The 25,210-nt window shown below is 45.5% G+C and overlaps 2 protein-coding genes across 11 annotated transcripts in view; one reads left to right on the top strand and one right to left on the bottom strand.

Moving 5' to 3' along the window:
• LOC147262133 (supervillin-like) overlaps positions 1–9,518 on the top strand; it is a 37,544-nt gene extending 28,026 nt beyond the window's left edge. For 3 of the 9 annotated variants that reach the window (XM_086204552.1, XM_086204551.1, XM_086204553.1), the window contains 14 exons: positions 267–414; positions 492–637; positions 1,503–1,678; positions 1,998–2,145; positions 2,864–3,143; positions 3,224–3,375; positions 3,636–3,741; positions 3,886–4,093; positions 4,195–4,328; positions 4,856–5,011; positions 5,374–5,517; positions 5,636–5,757; positions 5,904–6,059; positions 8,691–9,518. In XM_086204552.1, the coding sequence (XP_086060678.1) occupies positions 267–414; positions 492–637; positions 1,503–1,678; positions 1,998–2,145; positions 2,864–3,143; positions 3,224–3,375; positions 3,636–3,741; positions 3,886–4,093; positions 4,195–4,328; positions 4,856–5,011; positions 5,374–5,517; positions 5,636–5,757; positions 5,904–6,059; positions 8,691–8,777 (2,163 nt within the window). In that variant the 3' untranslated portion in view covers positions 8,778–9,518. Of the gene's footprint in view, positions 1–266; positions 415–491; positions 638–1,502; positions 1,679–1,997; positions 2,146–2,863; positions 3,144–3,223; positions 3,376–3,635; positions 3,742–3,885; positions 4,094–4,194; positions 4,329–4,855; positions 5,012–5,373; positions 5,518–5,635; positions 6,060–7,687; positions 8,445–8,505; positions 8,551–8,690 lie in introns of those variants that run through there. The other 6 variants (XM_086204554.1, XM_086204549.1, XM_086204546.1 and 3 more) reach the window with 5 other exon arrangements.
• A 592-nt stretch (positions 9,519–10,110) lies between these two features.
• LOC147262132 (uncharacterized) lies at positions 10,111–21,870 on the bottom strand. 2 transcript variants are annotated; one of them, XR_015116146.1, is made up of 6 exons: positions 21,016–21,870; positions 11,679–11,844; positions 11,178–11,318; positions 11,029–11,096; positions 10,605–10,946; positions 10,111–10,483 (listed from the first exon to the last, which is right to left on the bottom strand). XR_015116146.1 is itself a non-coding variant. In XM_086205070.1 (6 exons), exons 1-6 carry the CDS (start codon positions 21,068–21,070, stop codon positions 10,458–10,460), a joined length of 570 nt encoding a protein of 189 aa, XP_086061196.1. In that variant the 5' UTR covers positions 21,071–21,870; the 3' UTR covers positions 10,111–10,457. The 2 variants fall into 2 exon arrangements, 1 of the variants encoding a protein (XP_086061196.1); XM_086205070.1 differs by having other exon boundaries at positions 10,833–10,946.
• Between the last annotated feature and the right edge of the window lie 3,340 nt (positions 21,871–25,210).

Raw genomic sequence — 25,210 nt, 5'->3', positions numbered from 1 at the left:
ACATAGCGTCCTCCATGTCCCCACAGGGAGTGTGTCTAGACAGTTTGTAATAAACATGTTTTTCTATTCTGCCTCCAGTCCTGTTTGCTTATTTTATTAGATTTATGCACAAACAATTGTCTGCCACCCACTGTACACGACTAACGTGTGTGAATTTCTCTGGTTGTGCACATAAATGTATTTCCGCTGACATCGGGGCGAACTGGGGCGACGATCCTGCCTATCACAGTTTTTAAAGGCTGAAAAACCATTTGTCTTGGTCGCAGGCGACTGATTTGGCCGCATTCATCCAGACCAAGAAGGACCTGGGCTGCAGGGCCAACCAGGTGCAGACCATCGAAGAAGGGGTCAACTCACAGGGTCCAGATACCCAGGAGTTCTGGACCATTCTAGGAGGACAGACCCCTTACCAACGTGAGAAAAAGCTTATAAAGCACAAGGCATCAGCATCGATACATCGCATGTTGTCTGACAGTGTAATTGCGCCACAGCTGCGGGTCCACCAGAGGAGGACGAGCAGTTCGAGAACGCCATCGTAGAAACCAACTGCATCTTCCGTCTGCTGAATGACAAACTGGTCCCTGATGATGAAGAGTGGGGGAAGGTTCCTCACAGCTCTGTGCTGACACCCAAGGAGGTCAGTGATGCAGTCTCTTCCCTTTCTCTCTCTCTTTATCTCTCTCTCTCTTTCCTTCTGTCTCTCTGTCTTCCTCCATTCTCTGTCTTTGTCTCTGTCCATCAGTCTCTCCTCCTTTCTCTCCCTCTTTATCTCTGTCCCTCTCTTTCCTTCTGTCTCTCTGTCTTCCTCCATTCTCTGTCTTTGTCTCTGTCCATCAGTCTCTCCTCCTTTCTCTCTCTCTTTATCTCTGTCCCTCTCTCTCCTTCTGTCTCTCTGTCCTCCTCCATTCTCTGTCTTTGTCTCTGTCCTGCTCTCTCTCCGTCCCCACTGATCCTGGGTCTGCTCCACCTTCCTGCTGGTAAAGGAAGGTTCTGGTGGCTGCTGTTGCAGGATGTGCTGCTGATGGAGAATTGTTGGGTGGAGGTTCATTGAAGGAGGGAGGTGCTGGACCTGCTCTACTTGGACAGAGTCAGGACAGAACTTTGGTTGGGGTTTGGCGCTGTACATATAAAACTGACTTGAGTTGATGCCTCTGCATTCTTATATTTCAGTGCCATTTACGTCCTAAACTATTTTCATAGTGTGAGTAAGAGAAACAGGTTCACTCACCATGCACACGTTGGATCAACGCGATACATCGGGAACGCCTTGAGAGGATTTCTTGGCACAGGCGTCCACTTGGGTTCAAAGATGAACCACTGGAAGGGGTTGTGGAGTCGCGCAACTGAATTGTGATGTTTGTCTAATTTTGTTGCACACTTAAGCGGTTTTGGAACTGATGATCTAACACTTAGTCTCAGATATTTATTTTAATTAGTAAATTATAGCAGGTTGCGTTAAACCAAAAGTTTTCTGCGTTTTTGTTGTGCTGTGAACGCTGCAGGTGCTGGTGTTTGACTTTGGCAGTGAGGTGTACGTGTGGCACGGTAAAGAGGTGACGCTGGCCGAGAGGAAGGTGGCCTTCCAGCTCGCCAAACACCTGTGGAACGGTACGTTTGACTACACCTGCTGCGACATCAACCCGCTGGACCCCGGAAGCTGCAACACGCTGATTCCCAGGTGAGAACACTAAACACTTGAGATGACTTCTTTGTGTGTTCGCTCTCTTGAGTCTCTCCTCCTAAAACCAGGACTAACATTGTAATTTCAAGTCTAAAACAGTCTTAACTGGGTCTCCCGGCTTGGGTTTGTCGTGAAATGAAATTTGAATGCTCGAAATGTGCTCAAAGTTTACTCCTTATTTTATTAGCCTGTTTGATAAATCACAAAGACCAAAAGCAAAGGAAAAAAGCACACACGAAAACACAGTCATGGTGTGTTTATTGAGCATGGATGAGCGTAATCTCACATCTTTTCTTGTGTTTTGTTCTGCTCTCAGAAAGGGTCAGGGCCGCCCCGACTGGGCGATATTCGGCAGGCTGACAGAGCACAATGAGACCATCTTGTTTAAGGAGAAGTTTGTGGACTGGACAGAAGCGAAGTCGCCATCGCCAAAAGAGGAGATCAAACCCTTACCTGAGCAGAAGGTTTGATGAAATTCATGTGACATCCCGCTGCAGGAGCCGCCTGCAACATGCCGAGACATTAATAGGAGAGCACTTCCTTCTTTAGCTCAACACTGACAAAAAGTTTTGTTTGTTGGCTCAAGCTGGCAGCAGCACTTCCAAAGGATCCTCCAGTGACACCACCAACATGTCACTGGTGATTCTGCATATGCTACAGTACATAGATAGAGCAAGCAGCAACATTTTGATTCATAGGGTTTTGTTTTTAGTGAATAAATCAATGCCCAGAATTTGTCAGTAAAATTAAATTCATTAGAAATCGAAGCTCTGATTATTTTTGGACTCTTATTCTTCATTTAATCAGGGGAATCGTTGAAGTTATACTTATTTACGATGATATACAGTTACATGTAAAAATCGATAAAAACGACAATAAAACATTACGACAAATACATTAAAGACAAACTAGAAGTTGAAGTGCAATGATTCTAGAGCAGGGTTTAGAGTCAAGTGTATGTATGAAGCCTCAGGGTGTGTGGAAGTTCATTCTGGGTACCTGAGGCCACAGAACTTAAAGAACTCGTGGAACATTGAGAATCATTAGCATGTCCACCCCAAGGACCGAGGCTCCGGTCCAGCAGGGAGGAATCTGAGACTCCCGATAAGCAGAAGAGCTGACTCTCTCGCTGGGCTGCTTGATTGTGCCAAACAATCTCCATCAGTGTACTGTGCTTCCCAGGAGGCCCCGGGGCGAGAGTGCAGGCCTTACGATGCCACCCTGATGCTGCCTGTCCTCCAGTCGTCCATTTCCACCATCTTGGATGGCGTGAATGTTGGCCGCGGCTATGGCCCGGTGGAGACGGAGGATCATATGAGGAGTCAAGAGATCAGCACGGTTTCTGTGGACGTCTGGCACATCCTGGAGTTTGACTACAGCCGCCTTCCACGCCAGAGCATCGGCCAGTTCCACGAGGGAGACGCCTACGTGGTTAAGTGGAAGTACATGGTCAGCACCTCAGGTTGGTTGCTTCTAAGCTCTAATCCAGCATCAGTAATACCAGTCGGCATGAGTCATGGGTTGTATTTGTGAATGTCCCAGTCGGACGTAGACTGAACCCAGAGGTGAGGAGCAGTGGACCGGGGAAGGAGAAATGCTGCTACTTCTTCTGGCAGGGCCGACACTCGACTGTGAGTGAGAAAGGAACGTCGGCGCTGATGACGGTGGAGCTGGACGAGGAGAGAGGGGCGCAGGTATTAGAGTCCGTCTCCAGCCAAATATCAGAGAAAGGCAACATATAAAGCACCGTAGGTGAAGTGTGGAGGGTTCAGTGGAGCTCTGCGTGTAGATATCAAGAGTCCATTCCAAGCACATTGAAACAGAGTGACGAGAACCATCTTCCATCTATGCCAGAAGAGTCCGGCAATCTAACACACTGCTGCTCTACGGTTACACCAGACGGTTACCTCGGTCAAAAACTGGACTAAACATAATTTCCATGTGTGTTGAAAAGGTCCAGGTACAGCAAGGGAAGGAGCCTCCATGTTTCCTCCAGTGCTTCAATGGAGGGATGATCGTTCATGCTGGCAAGAGGGAGGAGGAGGAGGAGAACATCCAGAGTAAACATTCCAAATTCATTCAAATTTTCATTTTGTCTTAAAGAGCCTCAGTGGTTGTTTCAGGGTGGAAGGTTTTAACAGTGAAGCACAAAGCAGGGAAATGAGTTCCTGTCAAACACTCTCCTTCTACCTGTCTGTGTCTAGATGAGTGGCGTCTCTACTGTGTGCGGGGCGAGGTGACGGTGGAGGGACACCTGCTGGAGGTGGCGTGTCACTGCAGCAGCCTGCGCTCCCGGGCCTCCATGATCCTGCTCAACATCAACAAGGCCATCATCTACCTGTGGCACGGCTGCAAGACGCAGCTTCACACTCGCAGCGTGGGAAGCACAGCGGCGCTCAAGATCAAAGAGCAGTACGTCTCTGTGAGGAGGGACTGAAACGAGGAGTGGGGGATTTCTTTCTTCTTTTTTTTTCGTGGTGCAAATGTTAACGTCTCCTTGTTGGTGCTCTCAGATGTCCCCTGGAGGCAGGGCTCCACAGCAGCTGTAAGGTGACCATCCATGAGTGTGATGAGGGAATGGAGCCCCCGGGCTTCTGGGAGGCTCTGGGCCGGAAGGACAGGAAGGCCTACGACTGCATGCTGCAAGGTGAAAAAACTCCCTCAACAATGACCAACACCTCCACCTGACGAGCAGCTCTACTGCTAAGTAGGCAGATAGAAGCCAAGGCACACACACACGCAGCGCTAATCAATACTATTTTGATTTTGCATGAAGGTGCAGACTAATGCTGAGCTATGGTGCTGACATCACTTCCTGAGTCCACCAGGTGACACCAGAGAGCACAGTTGCTATATTTTATGTTGCCATCACGCAAAGACGAGACGGTGTCATTATGGCGTTTGCTACATCAGGCGTAGTTCCCATAACCACTCGCTGGGTCGGTGACTACAACTCAAACTCAACTTGTCGATGCTGGTAGTTATCAACTAGATGAATCGCCAGGATGTTTAGAGGGACCAAATGCTTCAAGTTAACATATTCAAGTGCTTGGCAGTGTTGCAGACGCCAGTCAGAGAAACCACACTTTCACACTACGGAGTCATTTGAGTTTGACTAAACTTTCCAATTCATGTAATATTTTGTTCCATGCTGGGCTGTGATTTCCTCTTCAGATCCAGGCAAATGTAACTTCACCCCGCGGCTTTTCCAGCTGGGCAGCACATCTGGAGAGTTTGTGGCGGCTGAGTTCTTCTACCCAGCCAGAGCTCCAGACCTCGTCAGCTCACTGCCCTTCTTGCAGGAAGAATTGTACAACGCTGCACAACCTGGTGAGGCCTGAATACACGCATACAGCTATCATGCTCTGACTTTAAGCAATACTTCACCCAAAAAGGGTACTGCAAGTACTTGCAGATAGGTGTCTTGAGCTCACTGATATTTTTTCCTCCTGCATTTCTTCTGCGCAACTCAGAGAGAGCCAGCCACATATATTTAGCTTGAAGCTCGTGGCATTTGATGGCTAACAACAGCAAAACTGTCCAAGCTCTGAAGCGCATCGTCCAGTGTAATAATCCAAGTGGTCTTCATCTGGTTGGCTGGACTGAATGCACCAGCTGGTCCTGTTAGTTCATGGTGATAATGCTCTTGAGACGCACAGCTTGAGTTTGTGACGCCGGTCTCCTCTCCTCAGCCTTGTTCCTGGTGGACAACTTCCACGAGGTTTACTTGTGGCAGGGCTGGTGGCCTCAGGACAGCGAGAGCACCGGCTCGGCTCGTATCCGCTGGGATGCAGACAGGAAGTGTGCGATGGAGACGGTGCTGCAGTACTGCAAAGGTGTTAACAGAGTTCCTTTAACAAATCCCGGCTTTACTGTTGCATTATGCAAATACAGCTGTTGGATCTGAGCCATTACTTTAAATTCTTATGTTTTCTTCACATCTGTCTCCTCCAGAGAAGACGGACAAAAAGCATCAGAAGTCGTACCTGATCCACGCCGGTCTGGAACCGCTGACCTTCACCAACATGTTCCCCAGCTGGGAGCACAGAGAGGACGTCGCTGAGATCACCGAGAGGGTCGGCTGCTTGTGCACACGCACACGCACACACACGAGTCAAGAACCTTCCTCAGATTTGCAGATTTTTGTCACTCTCTGGCTCAACCGAGAGGCAATGAACCTGGTCATGTGTGAGGTGAGCTTCAGGCTGTGCTGTGTCCGCAGGAGGCGGAGGTTTGTAACCAGATCATCCTGGTGGAGGACGTCTTGGCCCGCCTCTGTCAGAACACCTTCCCTTTGGCTCAGCTGCAGGCCCGGCCGCTCCCCGAGGGAGTCGACCCGCTGCACCTGGAGATCTACCTGTCCGACCAGGACTTTGAGGTCAGTTATGGTTTAATGTGGTTTTTTTTTTTATTCCGTCGTAACTGCATTAGGGACACAAAGATGTCCATAGTTAAAGGGACACTGAGGTCCTTTCAGCTGTCAGTAACATTCATTAACGTGCTTATTTAATAGACGTCAAGCTGCATTGTGATTGATGTCCAACATTCACAGCTTCATACAATCAATCCAACTAAGCTTGATGGTATCATCATCATCATCAGGACAATCCCAGCTTCTCTAATTGGGGACATTGTGACACTGATGGTAATATTTAGCAATCACAAAGTAAGAAAGCCGTCATTGAATGCTGGGAAGTTTAAACTCCGGCAAACAAATGCAGTGCTGACGGCCCATCATCAACCCAAAAGAGCAGCGGTCTCGGAGCGGCCATTCTGGACCGCATAACTTCCTTCCTTACTTTACTCTCACAGGCGCTCAAACGAAGTGGTTCAGTTGAGACGGACTGAGCGCCAGGTTGTGAAAGCGGTGTTTACTGGGGCCAAGATACACGCTGCTCTGTGTCCGTGTGTCGAGATTCATGTCCTCTAACTGCGTCTAACTCAATTTACAGAGCGAGTGGTAGGTGGATTCAGGTAAGAGGAGCCACTCCTGTGACTGAGCAGCACTGGCGGCCTGTCCTCCTCTCCAGCACGTCAGCATTGTGTTCCTACTTTGTCTCTGCATCTAAAAAAACTCACTCAACTCACTCACTTGAGGGCAAACGTTTTGTGCTTGGCTGCACGATTTCATCTGAAAAGATCACCCTAATTACTCAGTTTCGCCTTTGCAGTCGTTCATGTTGTCCACTGCCGTCACCAAAGATTGCCCCGTCTTCGCTGAGTACGTGAATATAAACGACATTCCTGCAGGAGGGTAAATAGATGACAAGCTAGGGATAAGAACTCTTCCAGGACGTCCACATTCTCACTTTTACACTTTCTATGTCCATAAAACGCACACATGCACAACTCAGGTGACAGAGGGAGGAGCACATGAAGGCTCGAGCATGAAGACACAACTTTATTTGATAGGTGGACAAAGAATCAGGTCTTTGTGTGTATTTTCCTGCCGCACAGCTCATCGTTTTGACATTTTGGAATGTTAATATTAATTATTGTCCGAGTCTTTGTGTATTAGCACAAAATCTCAAAAACTACCTGACCTGCAGGCTTATTTAGAGTGGCCTTTGTAGGTCTGCATTGTTCAGTACGTTGCTGTGTGTCATAGCGGTGTGAGATATTTGTGTCATTTTTTAAAATTAATTTAATTCAAGGAACCTCTGTCATGCCGGTGCGGCTCAGTAAGCCCTGGTGCTTTTCATCCGTTTCTTTCTGGCAGGAATGTGCTTCCATATCAGCTTCAGTGAAAATGAAGACGACTCGTAAAAAACAAAAACCAACATTTCACTCCCAACGGTTTCAGAGTTTAAACTCTGCTGGCAGTTTTGGTGGTTAACAGGTTGAATTGTGCAGCCCCCTCAGTCTCAACGCCTCCGGACTCGGCCACGCCCCTGTACTGCTCGTACACCTTCCTGCTGCTACTCCTCCCCTCACGCTCACCGTCCACCTGACACTCTTTCCTCTTCCCTCCTCAAATGGATGCATCCATGGTTCACGACACCGCAGCCTGACTCACCGTCTGTCTGTGGAGCACAACACCGCCGAGGCATGAAAACAGTCTCTACAAGCTGCTGTGGTGTGAAAGCAGAGGGATGTACACGATGTTCTCATGTGCACCAATAACCAACAAGCATTTAAAGAAAAAAAAACTCAAAACAGGGAAATAATAAACGTCAAAGTTCAGGAAAACCAGAATTAACTTTTTTATCCAGAACAATAAAATATACTAAACTGGAGGTAAAGGATCAAATTGAAGAGGGAGAAAAGGCCGAAATTCAACGTAAAATACGTAAAAATTTAGGTGTCATCTTAATTTAAATATATGAAATATTTGCTTTGATCACATGTAATTACGTCTGCTGAGGAAGTTACCCTTTCACGCGTGTCCAGCTGTTAGCAGGATTAGGCTGCATTCACACCGAACCGACGCTGCGGTGGTTCTGGAAAGAGATCAGGTGACATTCTTTTTTTCATGCATGTGAGAGACAGACAGAATATATGTGTACACATGTATGTGTGTGTAAACTGGGGGGGGCCTTGTACCATAGAGGGCCATGTGTATGCAGGTTTTCCTTCTAACCAAACACTTCAACAGGTGATTCCACTGATTACCACACCTTCAGCTGCAGAGGTGTATGGTTAGAAGGAAAGCCTCCATGGTACATGGTCGTCCCCCCCCCCCCCCGGTGTAAACGCTCTTATTATTAATTATTATCATAATCATTACTATTATTAGTATTATTATTATTGGCAGTGATCTCTAAAACATGGTTCTCACTCTTGTGACATCTAAATAATAATTAACCTATTGTCCAAAATGGCAGTGCAGCAGAGCGCACTCTACTGGACAAACAACGCAAGGACATCATGTAAGAACTTAAACCCAGCCACTTTTGTCTGTAGTTGACGTTCTTTGACTCCCCAGCTCTCATCAGTTACAGTAAATATTCCCACCTTTGACAGGATTTCTCGCCGTTTTAACTACAATATCCGTGTACTTCATTCGCAGAAAGCTTTAGAGATGAAGAGAGAGGAGTACGAACGTCTACCAGGGTGGAAGCAAGTGAACTTGAAGAAGGCCAAAGGACTGTTTTAAGCATGTTTTTTTCAATCAAAGATGGTATGTGAAGGATGAAGAGTGGACGAGGAGATGGAGATTCTGGAAATGTCCCGTCAACCAGTTTGAGTGGGACCGTCCCAAGACATCGACGCAGATTTGGATCTGAGGACTTGAAGGTTGAGACTGGAGATCTACTTCCTCTTGTAGTTTTGCCCTCCGTGGTTGTTAATGAATAAAATCAAAATCAAGTGGTTTAATGGAAGGTGAACCCACCTCGCTTTGTTTCCTACGTGGTGTCTGTGCACTCGCGTCACTCATGCCATGGACTTGTGAAAGACAATATGCACACTAGGATGCGTGGTGCCATGAGATGGTTGTGTTGGAGTGTGTGAATGTATATATTGTGTGTGTATTGTTTGTGTAAATGTGTGTAGGTGCGTCTGTGACTTTGTATTTATGTAAAAAAACAACAACAACCCTGTAGGAACCAGGTGAGGCCGAAAATGTTGCGTCCGATGTTGTGAGTGTCGTGTCGTCTTCCGTCTCTGGATGCTGACTCGTGTTGCGTGATTGTGTTAAACTGCTGACTGGACTCGCAGAGCGCCTGGAGGCACAGGAGAGAGTTGTAATTTAAAGGTTTGACGTTGAGGACGCAGCAGCTTGATGAACTTTGAATGTATAGTGCCTTGCTTTTTGTGTACAGTTTATATACAGAAATTCTAGTCTGCATTTTCAAGACTCTTTGTGATATAAGACTTAGTGAATTAAATCACAACGATGCCCAACTTCTGCTGAGTGCTGTTGTGTCTCCTGCTTCACAAATTAAAGCTGAGGTTCTCAAACATTTTCGTGACTAACAAAGCTCAGCACCGCCAATTTAAGGGATCGTGCCTCAAAAGGTCCTTTACATCTACAATTGTGCACGTTTCAGAAACAAAATCAGCCTGAGGACTGAAGTGGTGCTTTGTTGACTGCGGAAGTCAGTTCTTTTTTAAAGGGCGGGCCGAGTCCAAACGTTACAGAAGTCCTTGTTAACCCCTTGCCATTCTGATTCCTGGAGGTCATTCAAGGTCTTCAGGGGAAGCACAAAAAGCCTGAAGCTTAGTGGTGGTGACCTTTAAGTCATATGACCCTGGTGAAGTTCCTTTATAGGCTAACGTTAGCTTAGCACTGCTAACCATTGCATTCAGGCTTCCTGGTTCATCAGTTTAAATGATGTTGATGAATTAAACCTGCAAGTCTCATTGCCTGTTGGTGGAAGAGCCAGGAGACGACCACTTCCTGTTGGACTTCAAGTATACCTCATCCCTGACATGACCACTTCCTGTTTATGGACGTTGAAGTGAATAAAAACACAGTGAGAGTCCAAAAGTCTTTATTGAGGGTAGAAAACTAACAATCACACATCAATCAATCACTTCTATGGCTTATTGGTGATTGACAGCAGGGCTGATGAGTTACAGGATATAGAATATTGATTACACACACAAATCCTATCAAGATCAGTCCATCGGATCCAGGTCTAAACTTGATCCTGGACCGCTGATCATCTCCACCACGACATGAACTTAAAGTACTGTTAGTAGAACTGGACTGTACCAGGTGTAGACCTGGACTTGATGGTTCTGGATCAGCTGAGATTTAGAGAAACAAGGTCAGAGTGTTTAGTTCTTCAAACACATCACACAGGCTGAAGCAGAAGGACCAGGACCAGGTTTAGCTGGTGGGAACCAGAGTCCATCCTGCATAAAGAACAAGAGAGAGGAACAGGGTCAACAAGACACACACACACCATTAAAGCTGGTCTAAACTGGACTGGACTAAACTAAACCAGCAGTGGAACCAAAAGAACCATGACTGAACCTGGTTCTAGAAAGGAAGTCTTCAGTCGGATCTGCTTTATCAGACTTCAAGGTCCTGGAATCATGCCGTTCGGTTCTTTACTTCATGGAACTTCACTGTCATGGTTTTGAAAGAACAGCTGAACTTCAAAGTTCTGATTGGTCAGCTGGAACCCAAACTGGTGTCAAACTCGACTGAGCCTGGCCTTGAGGGCTAGTTTGATCTGGTGTGGGAGTGTCGGGGTCTGACCTCTGGCCTTCCTCTTGTAGTTAATGAATCCAGCCAGAGACAAGATGAGACCCAGATTCAGTCCTGCAGCTCCGATGGAGATTTTGTTTCTTTCAGGCTCAGCCATGGACGGGTCTGGTGGACAGGTGAGAGACAGACAGGTGAGAGACAGACAGCTGCATGAGAGAGACAGACAGACAGGCAGACAGGAGTTTACCTCCGTCCGTGTAGAGAGGCTCCGTCAGGCTGGTGTGTTCCGCCACACGAGAGATCTTCCTTCCAGCCCTGCAACACAAACACAAGAGACTCTGAACACCTGAACCCAGCTGGACCTGGACCAGGACCTGGAACTGAAACGGGACTCACCTGGGCTGGTACACCAGGTGAGAGTGGATCCGGTAGCACCAGTCGGCTTTGACCCACTTAAGTTGTAGACGTGGCAGAGCAGCATGCTGGGATAGTGACCAGGAGGCGGCTCCCCGGAGCACAGCAGCACGGAGGGCTTTCCTGAAACACAGGTTGGTCCACGTTGGCCAGTTAGTGGTTCTCGTCTGTTGGGAACCGTCCAGGTACACCGACACATCTGCAGATTCACACCCAGAGACTTCCTGGCAGAAATCTTTCAGGGGAAACTTTTCCCTTTAGCAGTCTACAGTTAATCATCACCACCAGGAGGCGGAAGAGAGCCAACCTCAGTCTGAAATGCTGGCACTGTTAAACCACACCCTTGAAAATAATAAAAATAATAAACGATGCTATGCTGGTGTGAAAGATAATGTCATGGTACCTGAGTAAAACAAACGCTACTTTGTGGGATTGTGATTTGAATCTTCATTGTGAAGACATGATGATGTCACACAAACTCACCTGACTTGCTTAGAGCAGCCTGGCAGCCATCTTGAGTTCCTGCGTTCCTCCAGACTGGTGGTGGAGCTGAGAACTCCCCTGGGCGGTGAAGGAAGCCTGGACCTCCTGCAGCTCAGTGGAGTCAACGGACAAGGAGTCGTCCTGTAAGACAAGAAACTGGACAGCACTGGAGGGAGAAGACAGCAATCAGTGAGTGATGAGGGTATTGATGAGTGATCAAAGTATGGATCTGATCAGAGTATTCATCATCAGCATAAAGATCTTATGCGCATTGATCAGATAAGACTTTACATCTTCCAAGTATATATCATCAGAGTTGAGATAATCAGAACATAAATCAGAGTATAGATCAGAGAGTACAGATGATCAAAGTAGTACAGCTCAGAGTATAGATCATATCAGAGTAGATCAGAGTATAAATCATGAGCCTACAGAACATGAGTATATACCAGAGTGTAGAGCGTATCATGAGAACATGGATCAGAGACTACAGATCAGCAGATCATGAAAGGAAAGATCTGAACATAAATGAGGATAAAGCAGAGTATAAATCAGAGTATAGATCAGATGATAGTATAGGTCAATGTGTAGAAGATTATAGAACATGTAAGTATAGATCAGATAATCATACTATAGATCAGACTATATATCAGAGTATAATCATATCATAAGAGTATAGACTATAAGCAGAGATCAGATCATCAAAGAACAGAACAGAATATAGATCAAAGTAAAATCGGCTCATTAATATAGATATAGGATAAATCAGAGTATATAATCAGTACAGATCAGCTAGTGAGAGCAGATCTGCGTATTGATCAGAGTATAAATGAGATTGTGAGGACAGGAATTCAGAATATAAAACCTTCAAGTATAGAGCAGATCATCAGAGTAAAGAAAGTATAGTTCATCAGAAAATCATTGTATAGATAATAAGCATAGACATCAGATCACAATAGCATAAGTGAGTAAAGATCAGAGTATGAATGAGATTATGAGAGTATTGAGCACATAAGGCATAGAGAGGTCACATCAGTGTATAGAGCACATCAGGAATAGAGAGGTCACATCAGTGTATAGAGCACATCAGGCATAGAGGGGTCACAACAGTGTATAGAGCACATCAGGCATAGAGAGGTCACAACAGTGTATAGAGCACATCAGGCATAGAGGGGTCACATCAGTGTATAGAGCACATCAGGCATAGAGGGGTCACAACAGTGTATAGAGCACATCAGGCATAGAGGGGTCACAACAGTGTATAGAGCACATCAGGCATAGAGGGGTCACATCAGTGTATAGAGCACATCAGGAATAGAGAGGTCACATCAGTGTATAGACCACATCAGGCATAGAGGGGTCACAACAGTGTATAGAGCACATCAGGCATAGAGAGGTCACATCAGTGAATAGAGCACATCAGGCATAGAGGGGTCACAACAGTGTATAGAGCACATCAGGCATAGAGGGGTCACATCAGTGAATAGAGCACATCTGGCTTAGAGAGGTCAGTGAATAGAGCACATCAGTCATAGAGGTCACATCAGTGTATAGAGCACATCAAGCATAGAGGGGTCACAGTGAATAGAGCATATCAGGCATAGAGATCACATCAGTTATAGAGGTCAAATCAGTATATAGAGCACATCAGTCATAGAGAGGTCACATCAGTGTATAGAGCACATCAGGCATAGAGAGGTCACATCAGTGTATAGAGCACATCAAGCATAGAGGGGTCACAGTGAATAGAGCATATCAGGCATAGAGATCACATCAGTTATAGAGGTCAAATCAGTATATAGAGCACATCAGGCATAGAGAGGTCACATCAGTGTATAGAGCACATCAGGTATAGAGGTCACAGTGAATAGAGCAGATTTGGCATAGAGATCATATCAGGCATAGAGATCACATCAGTTATAGAGGTCAAATCAGTATATAGAGCACATCAGGCATAAAGAGGTCGCATCAGTGTATAGAGCACATCAAGCATAGAGATCACATCAGTGTAGAGCACATCAAGCATAGAGGGGTCACAGTGAAGAGATCACATCAGGCATAGAGATCACATCAGTATAGAGCACATCAGGCATTTTGAGGTCACAGTTTATAGATCACATCAAGCATAGAGAGGTCACATCTGTATATAGAGCACATCAGGCAAAGAGAGGTCACTTCAGTATATAGAGCACATCAGGCATAGAGGGGTCACAGTGAATAGAGCATATCAGGCATAGAGATCATATCACGCATGTTGAGGTCACATCAGTGTATAGAGCACATCAAGCATAGAGGGGTCACAGTGAATAGAGCATATCAGGCAGAGATCATATCAAGCATAGAGGTCACATCAGTGTATAGAGCACATCAGGCATAGAGAGGTCACATCAGTGTACAGATCACATCAAGCATAGAGGGGTCACAGTGAATAGAGCATATAAGGCATTTTGAGGTCACATCAGTGTATAGAGCACATCAGGCATCGAGAGGTCCCATCAGTGTATAGAGCACATCAAGCATAGAGAGGTCACATCAGTGTATAGAGCACATCAGGCATAGAGAGGTCACATCAGTGTATAGAGCACATCAGGCACAGAGGGGTCACAGTGAACAGAGCATATCAGGAATAGAGATATCACGCATGTTGAGGTCACATCAGTATAGAGCACATCAAGCATAGAGGGGTCACAGTGAATAGAGCATATCAGGCAGAGATCATATCAAGCATAGAGGTCACATCAGTGTAGAGCACATCAGGTATAGAGGTCACATCAGTGTAGAGCACATCAGGTATAGAGGTCACATCAGTATAGAGCACATCAGGCATTTTGAGGTCACAGTTTATAGATCACATCAAGCAAAGAGAGGTCACTTCAGTATATAGAGCACATCAAGCATAGAGGGGTCACAGTGAATAGAGCATATCACGCATGTTGAGGTCACATCAGTGTATGGAGCACATCAAGCATAGAGGGGTCACAGTGAACAGAGCATATAAGGTAGAGATCATATCAGGCATGAGAGGTCACATAAGTGTACAGATCACATCAGGCATAGAGAGGTCACATAAGTGTATAGAGCACATCAGGCATAGGGAGGTCACATCAGTGTACAGAGCACATCAGGCATAGGGAGGTCACATCAGTGTACAGAGCACATCAGGCATTGAGAGGTCACATCAGTGTACAGAGCACATCAGGCATAGAGAGGTCACATCAGTGTACAGAGCACATCAGGCATAGAGAGGTCACATCAGTGTATAGAGCACATCAGGCATAGGGAGGTCACATCAGTGTACAGAGCACATCAGGCATAGAGAGGTCACATCAGTGTATAGAGCACATCAGGCATAGAGAGGTCACATCAGTGTACAGAGCACATCAGGCATAGAGAGGTCACATCAGTGAATAGAGCACATCAGGCATAGTGAGGTCACAACAGTGTATAGAGCACATCAGGCATAGAGAGGTCACATCAGTGTATAGAGCACATCAAGCATAGAGGGGTCACATCAGTGTATAGAGCACATCAGGCATAGAGAGGTCACATCAGTGAATAGAGCACATCAAGCATAGAGGGGTCACAGTGAATAGAGCATCAGGCATAGAGATCAAATCAGGTATTTTGAGCTCACATCAGTGTATAGAGGTCACATCAGTATATAGAGCATATCAAGCATAGAGGGGTCCCATCAGTGTATAGAGCACATCAGGCATCGAGAGGTCCCATCAGTGTACAGAGCACATCAGGCATAGAGGGGTCACATCAGTGAATCGAGCACATCAGGCATAGAGAGGTCACATCAGTGAATAGAGCACATCAGGCATAGAGAGGTCACATCAGTGAAAAGAGCACATCAGGCATAGGGAGGTCACATCAGTGTACAGAGCACATCAGGCATAGAGAGGTCACATCAGTGAATAGAGCACATCAGGCATAGAGAGGTCACATCAGTGAAAAGAGCACATCAGGCATAGAGAGGTCACATCAGTGTATAGAGCACATCAGGCATAGAGAGGTCACATCAGTGAATAGAGCACATCAGGCATAGGGAGGTCACATCAGTGAATAGAGCACATCAGGCATAGAGAGGTCACATCAGTGAATAGAGCACATCAGGCATAGGGAGGTCATATCAGGCATAGAGAGGTCACATCAGTGAATAGAGCACATCAGGCATAGGGAGGTCATATCAGGCATAGAGAGGTCACATCAGTGTACAGAGCACATCAGGCATAGAGAGGTCACATCAGTGTATAGAGCACATCAGGCATAGAGAGGTCACATCAGTGAATAGAGCACATCAGGCATAGAGGGGTCACAACAGTGTATAGAGCACATCAGGCATAGAGAGGTCACATCAGTGAATAGAGCACATCAGGCATAGAGAGGTCACATCAGTGAATAGAGCACATCAGGCATAGAGAGGTCACATCAGTGAAAAGAGCACATCAGGCATAGAGAGGTCACATCAGTATATAGAGCACATCAGGCATAGAGAGGTCACATCAGTGAATAGAGCACATCAGGCATAGGGAGGTCACATCAGTGAATAGAGCACATCAGGCATAGAGAGGTCACATCAGTGAATAGAGCACATCAGGCATAGGGAGGTCATATCAGGCATAGAGAGGTCACATCAGTGAATAGAGCACATCAGGCATAGGGAGGTCATATCAGGCATAGAGAGGTCACATCAGTGTACAGAGCACATCAGGCATAGAGAGGTCACATCAGTGTATAGAGCACATCAGGCATAGAGAGGTCACATCAGTGAATAGAGCACATCAGGCATAGAGGGGTCACAACAGTGTATAGAGCACATCAGGCATAGAGGGGTCACAACAGTGTATAGAGCACATCAGGCATAGAGAGGTCACAACAGTGTATAGAGCATATCAGGCATAGAGGGGTCACATCAGTGAATAGAGCACATCTGGCTGAGAGAGGTCACATCAGTGTATAGAGCACATCAGGCATAGAGGGGTCACAACAGTGTATAGAGCACATCAGGCATAGAGGGGTCACAACAGTGTATAGAGCACATCAGGCATAGAGGGGTCACATCAGTGTATAGAGCACATCAGGCATAGAGAGGTCACATCAGTGTATAGAGCACATCAGGCATAGAGGGGTCACAACAGTGTATAGAGCACATCAGGCATAGAGAGGTCACATCAGTGAATAGAGCACATCAGGCATAGAGGGGTCACAACAGTGTATAGAGCACATCAGGCATAGAGAGGTCCCATCAGTGTACAGAGCACATCAAGCATAGAGGGGTCACTTCAGTATATAGAGCACATCAAGCATAGAGGGGTCACAGTGAATAGAGCATATCACGCATGTTGAGGTCACATCAGTGTATGGAGCATATCAGGCATAGAGATCACATCAGTGTATAGAGCATATCAAGCAAAGAGGGGTCACAGTGAAGGGATCACATCAGGCATGGAGATCACATCAGGCACAGAGATCACATCAGTATAGAGCACATCAGGCAAAGAGAGGTCAAATCAGTATATAGAGCACATCAGTCATAGAGGTCACATCAGTATATAGAGCACATCAGGCATAGAGAGGTCACATCAGTTAATAGAGCACATCAGTCATAGAGGTCACATCAGTGTATAGAGCATATCAAGCATAGAGGGGTCACATTGAATAGAGCATATCAGGCATTTTGAGGTCACATCAGTGTATAGAGCACATCAGGCATAGAGATCACATCAGTGTATAGAGCACATCAGGCATAGAGGGGTCACAGTGAATAGAGCACATCAGGCAAAGAGAGGTCACATCAGTGTATAGAGCACATCAAGCATAGAGGGGTCACAGTGAATAGAGCACATCAGGCAAAGAGAGGTCACATCAGTGTATAGAGCACATCAAGCATAGAGGGGTCACAGTGAATAGAGTATATCAGGCAAAGAGAGGTCACATCAGTGTATAGAGCACATCAAGCATAGAGGGGTCAGTGAATAGAGCACATCAGTCATAGAGGTCACATCAGTACATAGAGCACATCAGGCATAGAGAGGTCACATCAGTGTATAGAGCACATCAGGCATAGAGATCACATCAGTTATAGAGGTCACATCAGTGTCGAGGACATCAAGCATAGAGGGGTCACATCAGTGTATAGAGCACATCAAGCATAGAGGGGTCACAGTGAATAGAGCATATCAGGCATAGAGATCATATCACGCATGTTGAGGTCACATCAGTATATAGAGCACATCAAGCATAGAGGGGTCACAGTGAATAGAGCATATAAGGCAACGAGAGGTCACAGTGTATAGAGCACATCAGGCAAAGAGACGTCAAAACAGTATAGAGCACATCAGGCATAGAGGGGTCACAGTGAATAGAGCACATCAGGCATAGAGGTCACAGTGAATAGAGCACATCAGGCAAAGAGGTCACATCAGTGTATAGAGCACATCAAGCATAGAGGGGTCACAGTGAATAGAGCATATCAGGCAAAGAGAGGTCACATCAGTGTATAGAGCACATCAGGCATAGAGATCACATCAGTTATAGAGGTCACATCAGTATATAGAGCACATCAGGCATAGAGAGGTCACATCAGTGTATAGAGCACATCAGGCATAGAGATCACATCAGTTACAGAGGTCACATCAGTGTAGAGCACATCAAGCATAGAGGGGTCACAGTGAAAAGATCACATCAGGCATAGAGAGGTTACAGTGTATAGAGCACATCAGGCATAGAGGGGTCACAGTGAATAGAGCATATCAGGCAAAGAGGGGTCACAGTGAAGCGATCACATCAGTGTATAGAGCACATCAGTCATAGAGGTCACATCAGGCATGGAGATCACATCAGGCATTTTGAGGTCAGTTTATAGATCACATCAAGCATAGAGGGGACACAGTGTATAGAGCACATCAGGCAAAGAGAGGTCACTTCAGTATAGAGCATATCAGGCATAGAGGGGTCACAGTGAATAGAGCATATCAGGCATAGAGGGGTCAGTGAATAGAGCACATCAGTCAGAGGCCACATCAGTGTATAGAGCACATCAAGCATAGAGGGGTCACATCAGTGTATAGAGCACATCAAGCATAGAGGGGTCACATCAGTGTATAGAGCACATCAAGCATAGAGGGGTCACAGTGAATAGAGCATATCAGGCATAGAGATCATATCACGCATGTTGAGGTCACATCAGTATATAGAGCACATCAAGCATAGAGGGGTCACAGTGAATAGAGCACATCAGGAAAAGAGACGTCAAAACTGTATAGAGCACATCAGGCATAGAGGGGTCACAGTGAATAGAGCACATCAGGCATAGAGAGGTCACATCAGTGTATAGAGCACATCAAGCATAGAGGGGTCACAGTGAATAGAGCACATCAGGAAAAGAGACGTCAAAACAGTATAGAGCACATCAGGCATAGAGGGGTCACAGTGAATAGAGCACATCAGGCATAGAGAGGTCACATCAGTGTATAGAGCATATCAAGCATAGAGGGGTCACATTGAATAGAGCATATCAGGCAAAGAGAGGTCACATCAGTGTAGAGCATATCAGGCATTTTGAGGTCACATCAGTGTATAGAGCACATCAAGCATTTTGAGGTCACATCAGTGTATAGAGCACATCAAGCATAGAGGGGTCACAGTGAATAGAGCATATCAGGCAAAGAGAGGTCACATCAGTGTAGAGCATATCAGGCATAGAGGGGTCACAGTGAATAGAGCACATCAGGCATAGAGGTCACAGTGAATAGAGCACATCAGGCAAAGAGGTCACATCAGTGTATAGAGCACATCAAGCATAGAGGGGTCACAGTGAATGGAGCATATCAGGCAAAGAGAGGTCACATCAAGCATAGAGGGGTCAGTGAATAGAGCACATCAGGCATAGAGAGGTCACATCAGTGTATAGAGCACATCAGGCATAGAGATCACATCAGTCATAGAGGTCACATCAGTATATAGAGCACATCAGGCATAGAGAGGTCACATCAGTGTATAGAGCACATCAGGCATAGAGATCACATCAGTTACAGAGGTCACATCAGTGTAGAGCACATCAAGCATAGAGGGGTCACAGTGAAAAGATCACATCAGGCATAGAGAGGTTACAGTGTAGAGAGCATATCAGGCAAAGAGAGGTCACATCAAGCATAGAGGGGTCAGTGAATAGAGCACATCAGGCATAGAGAGGTCACATCAGTGTATAGAGCACATCAGGCATAGAGATCACATCAGTCATAGAGGTCACATCAGTATATAGAGCACATCAGGCATAGAGAGGTCACATCAGTGTATAGAGCACATCAGGCATAGAGATCACATCAGTCATAGAGGTCACATCAGTATATAGAGCACATCAGGCATAGAGAGGTCACATCAGTGTATAGAGCACATCAGGCATAGAGATCACATCAGTTACAGAGGTCACATCAGTGTAGAGCACATCAAGCATAGAGGGGTCACAGTGAAAAGATCACATCAGGCAAAGAGGGGTCACAGTGAAGAGATCACATCAGTGTATAGAGCACATCAGTCATAGAGGTCACATCAGGCATTTTGAGGTCAGTTTATAGATCACATCAAGCATAGAGGGGACACAGTGTATAGAGCACATCAGGCAAAGAGAGGTCACTTCAGTATAGAGCATATCAGGCATAGAGGGGTCACAGTGAATAGAGCATATCAGGCATAGAGGGGTCAGTGAATAGAGCACATCAGTCATCGAGGTCACATCAGTGTATAGAGCACATCAGGCATAGAGATCACATCAATATAGAGCATATCAGGCATTATGAGGTCAGTTTATAGAGCACATCAAGCATAGAGGGGTCACAGTGAATAGAGCACATCAAGCATAGAGGGGTCACAGTGAATAGAGCACATCAGTCATACAGGGGTCAGTGAATAGAGCATATCAGGCATAGAGATCACATCAGTTATAGAGGTCACATCAGTATATAGAGCACATCAGTTATAGAGGTCACATCAGTATATAGAGCACATCAGGCATGGAGGGGTCACAGTGAAAAGATCACATCAGTCATAGAGGTCACATCAGTGTATAGAGCACATCAGTCAGAGGTCACATCAGTGTATAGAGCACATCAAGCATAGAGGGGTCACAGTGAATAGAGCACATCAGGCATAGAGAGGTCACATCAGTGAATAGAGCATATCAAGCATAGAGGGGGTCACATTGAATAGAGCATATCAGGCATTTTGAGGTCACATCAGGCAAAGAGGTCACATCAGTGTATAGAGCTTCAGGCACATAGAGCATCAGTGTATAGATCATCCAACTCAAAGAGCATCAAAGGATGGATCCTACCTTGGAGGTGAGGGTGAGGAAGAGGAGTGACCAGTTGAAGGTTTAAGTCTTTCATTAGAGCTCAAGAGTTCTTGAGGTTCACCTGCCGTACAGAACCTCCAGTGTTCCAGTCAGTTTTAATCTCCAGTCCGATTGTTAGCGGGTCATTGGTCACAAGTCGGGTTCAAGGAGACCCGGATAACAGCTGACAACTGGGGAGCCGACGTTTTATGATGTCATTAATCCAACAATTATGTCTTCCTTAAGTTGCTCCTCCTGGGAGGAGACACCCGCCAAATAAAGCGCCAACCGCGGCAGTGAAAGGTGGCTGCCAGCAGGTGCGTGACTCGGCCGAGTACATGACGGAAACACGACTCCTCAGGAGACTGAAGTCGTTTTGTCCGTAAAAGTTAACGTGTGACGGGATTTTCGACACAGCGGCGGCTGAGGTTCACTCCCGACGTCCACTTGAACTTCGCAAAGACTCCATGTTTATTGATTATTGATTGAGTCCACCTGCAGCTGCCCGCCCGTGTGTTTAAGTGCATGAGTTTCCGTGGTTACGCTTGACATCACCGGTTGCGTGTGCTGTGATTGGCTGAGGCGTAACTCTGAATAGCTCAGCTGCTCCTGCAGGTGAAGGTAATGAAGGTCTGAAGGTGACGAAGAGGTCGTGCTACGCCTCCTCTCCTGCCTCCTCGGAGCCCCGGCGGACGGTAAGTTTTCATGACCAGGAGGAGAAAATTTTCACCCGAAAGAAAAAGAAAGAACTAACTTTGCTGTCTTTTGTCTTCAGAGCTCAGGAGGACACGTCCATCTCCGGCTGTTCGGACTCGGACGGAGAGGACATGCTGGATGGGGAGGAGATGTGGCGACTTCATCAGTGGCGAAGCAGTGCCCCCCCCCCCCCCCCAGCCCAGTTTCATAGATCCCATCAGGTGAGGAAGGAGTTTCTCAACAATCAAGAGATCTGTAAAGGAAACCTGAAGACGAGTTGTGATGTCATGATGCCATGATGTCATTCCACTCTACCTGGTGAACTCTCATCCAGACGCTCCTGCCTGCGTGTTCAGTGGCTGGAGGAGGGAGAGACAGTTGGGATGGGAACTGACATGAAGAGAGGCTGCTGAGGGCCTGGCAGCTGCTGCTCCATCTATTATCACCTCAGTACTGTGGCACTAGTGCGTGTGCGTGTGTGTTTTTCAGATCAGGGAGTGTGTATTGCAGTTATTTACCTGTCAGCTCAATAAGTGTCATCTCACTGGGAGATAAAAGGTAACCCCAGTGATTGTCGATACTGGTGATTGATCCTGAGCTGATCGATTAGTTTTGATCAGTCACCTCACTCTTTTTGTTGTGAATCAGCTCTGCTGTGCTGCCTCCTGCTCCCATCATGCACCTGGGCCTGTGGGCTCAGGACAGCCAGAGCAATAGGCTGGGTCAAAGGTCATGTGGTGTGGTTCCTGAAGCTGCAGCGGTGCTGCTCATTGTGTGGGAGTGTCTACACACAGGTATACACTCACTAGTGTGTATACACACACTACTGATACACACTAGTGTGTGTATACACACTAGTGTGTATCAGTAGTGTGTGTATACACACTAGTGTGTGTATACACACTAGTGTGTGTATACACACTAGTGTGTGTATACACACTAGTGTGTATCAGTAGTGTGTGTATAAACACACTACTGATACACACCAGTGTGTATCAGTAGTGTGTGTATAAACACACTACTGATACACACCAGTGTTTGTACACACACTAGTGTTTATACACACACTACTGATACACACTAGTGTTTGTACACACTCTAGTGTTCATACACACACTACTGATACACACTAGTGTTCGTACACACACTAGTGTTCATACACACACTACTGATACACACTAGTGTTCGTACACACACTAGTGTTTATACACACACTACTGATACACACTAGTGTTCATACACACACTACTGATACACACTAGTGTTCGTACACACACTAGTGTTCATACACACACTACTGATACACACCAGTGTTTGTACACACACTAGTGCTCGTACACACACTACTGATACACACTAGTGTTCGTACACACACTAGTGTTCATACACACACTACTGATACACACTAGTGTTCATACACACACTACTGATACACACTAGTGTTCGTACACACACTAGTGTTCATACACACACTACTGATACACACCAGTGTTCGTACACACACTAGTGTTCGTACACACACACTACTGATACACACCAGTGTTCGTACACACACTAGTGTTCGTACACACACACTACTGATACACACCAGTGTTCGTACACACACTACCAGTTTTCAAACATCTACTTGGAGACTCTATGAGGTGAAAAGCGCTGGATGATCTTGGTGCTGGGAGAGTTCTGGTGGATTCTATCTGGGCCTGCTGCCTCTGCTGAAGCCTGAGGATCTCAGCCCACCACGTCACCCAGGAGGGAGCAAGCATCACCAACAGGGACAGGGGTTGGTATGAGATCTAATGAGTCAACAAAGAGATCTGTTCATGCGACCTCTGCAGAAGCAAGAAAGCATTTTCAAGACTGTTGAGAACAATGTAACCACTCGGGTTGACAAACTGAGCATGGAGACACAGGAGCTGAGAAGCAGCCTGCGATTCTCCCAGAAGGAAACTGATGACCTCACAAAGAAAACTGGACAATGTTTTATTCGCTGAGTTAAATGTGTTTGTTTTTATTGGCTAAAAGGAAATAAATTTGTACTGAACATCTCAAAAACCAAATCCATTATCTTGGGATCATGTCGTTAACTGTGGCTAAATGTTTAATTTCAAGTCACCTGGAATATTGTGCACTTGTATGGTCCTAAAGGTCAACTAAAGAAATTACAAACCGCCCAGAACAGAGCTGCCAGGCTAGATTACATTGTCCCATGAGAACAAACACTACCAGTACCTCAACTCTCATAGTTAACAGTAGAGAACAGGCTGGTCTTCAGTCCAACCATTAACTTTTCTTCTCTAATCAAATTGTCAGATGTAGTTGGGCTCATTCTCATTTTAATTTTTCTTGTGTACTCTGAAGTTATGAAAACAGCAATATTAGACTGGCCTGGCTAAACAGTTGACTCGCTCTGGGATAATTTATCATAATAATGAGACTCTACACATATCCAGAAATAAAGCTGATAGTAATATCAGGATGTGTATTCCAAGCCTCATGTAAGACAGGGTTCTTAGTCTCTGGGTCGAGGGTCCAGACATTGCCTGCCCCACAAAGGTGAATCCTGGCCCTCCTTTTTGAAATCAAGTTATAGTGAAATTCACCCCACAAGTTGTCTCATCAGTAATATTATTATTATTAGTAGAAGTAGTAGTAGACCTGTTAGTGGAGGACTAATAGTATAGAATTGTACTATTCATTTTCCTCATACAAATGACAGAAAAATCCAATGATAAATAAAAAGAGTAAGCAAACAAGTCATGTCAAAGAATCACCAGCTTCTGTTTGTGTTATATTTGGCTTGTGGAACAGGAGAAGAAGTCAGCGGAAAGAAGACATTTGCAAAGCTAAAACTACATTTTGAAGCTGTACTTCATGTTTTCAACTTTAACTTAAAGCTAATGCGACGTTTTGGTGAAAGGTGTTTTGTTGTTACTTTGAAGCCAACGATTTCTTTTTTAAATAAAGTTAATGTGATTTTTTGATGATAATTTTATGCTTTAGCATTACATCTTAGTTGTAAGCTCATGTTATATTTTGGCATTTGTTCTTAGTTTTATGCTAACGTTATTAGCACCATTTCTTAGTTCTAAGCTAACCTTATCTTTTGGCACATGTTCTAAGCTTTAAGCTAAAGTTATGTTATGTTTTGGCACTTGTTCTTAGTTCTAGGCTAATGTTATCTTTGGTACTTGTCCTTAGCTTAAAGCTAACATTATCATTTTTGTTTTGCATTCATTGCTAGTTTCAAGCTAACGTTATCTTTCGGCGTTCATTCTTAGTTCGAGGCTGATGTTGTCGTTTGGTGCTTATTCTTAGTTATAAGCTAATGTTATATTTTTGGTGTTTTTTTCAGTTTTATTCCTCATAAACAGGCCAGTGGGTTCCTTTGAAAAGCCAGTACAATTGAATATGTGTAGGACTTCTTACTTTGTTTCTTTTTTTTGTGTGTGGAATGCTTTAAATGGTTTCCTTGTGACACCATGACAATCAGGTATTTCAT

Source organism: Aulostomus chinensis, chromosome 5, assembly GCF_037954235.1.
Source record: "Aulostomus chinensis isolate RoL2024-O1b breed Wild chromosome 5, RoL_Achi_v1.0, whole genome shotgun sequence".
Classification (NCBI taxonomy): Eukaryota; Metazoa; Chordata; class Actinopteri; order Syngnathiformes; family Aulostomidae; genus Aulostomus; species Aulostomus chinensis.
The sequence above is the reverse complement of the archived record's forward strand: the minus strand, read 5'-3'. Positions and strand labels throughout refer to the sequence as shown.

Excerpts from the sequence above, each read along its gene's own strand:
- LOC147262132 (XM_086205070.1), bottom strand. The coding sequence starts at position 21,070 with ATGAAAGACTTAAACCTTCAACTGGTCACTCCTCTTCCTCACCCTCAC. Across the intron at positions 11,845-21,015 it reads TCCTCACCCTCACCTCCAAG|TGCTGTCCAGTTTCTTGTCT; the intron begins GTAGGATCCATC and ends TTCTCCCTCCAG. Across the intron at positions 10,947-11,028 it reads GCCTCTCTACACGGACGGAG|ACCCGTCCATGGCTGAGCCT; the intron begins GTAAACTCCTGT and ends CCTGTCCACCAG.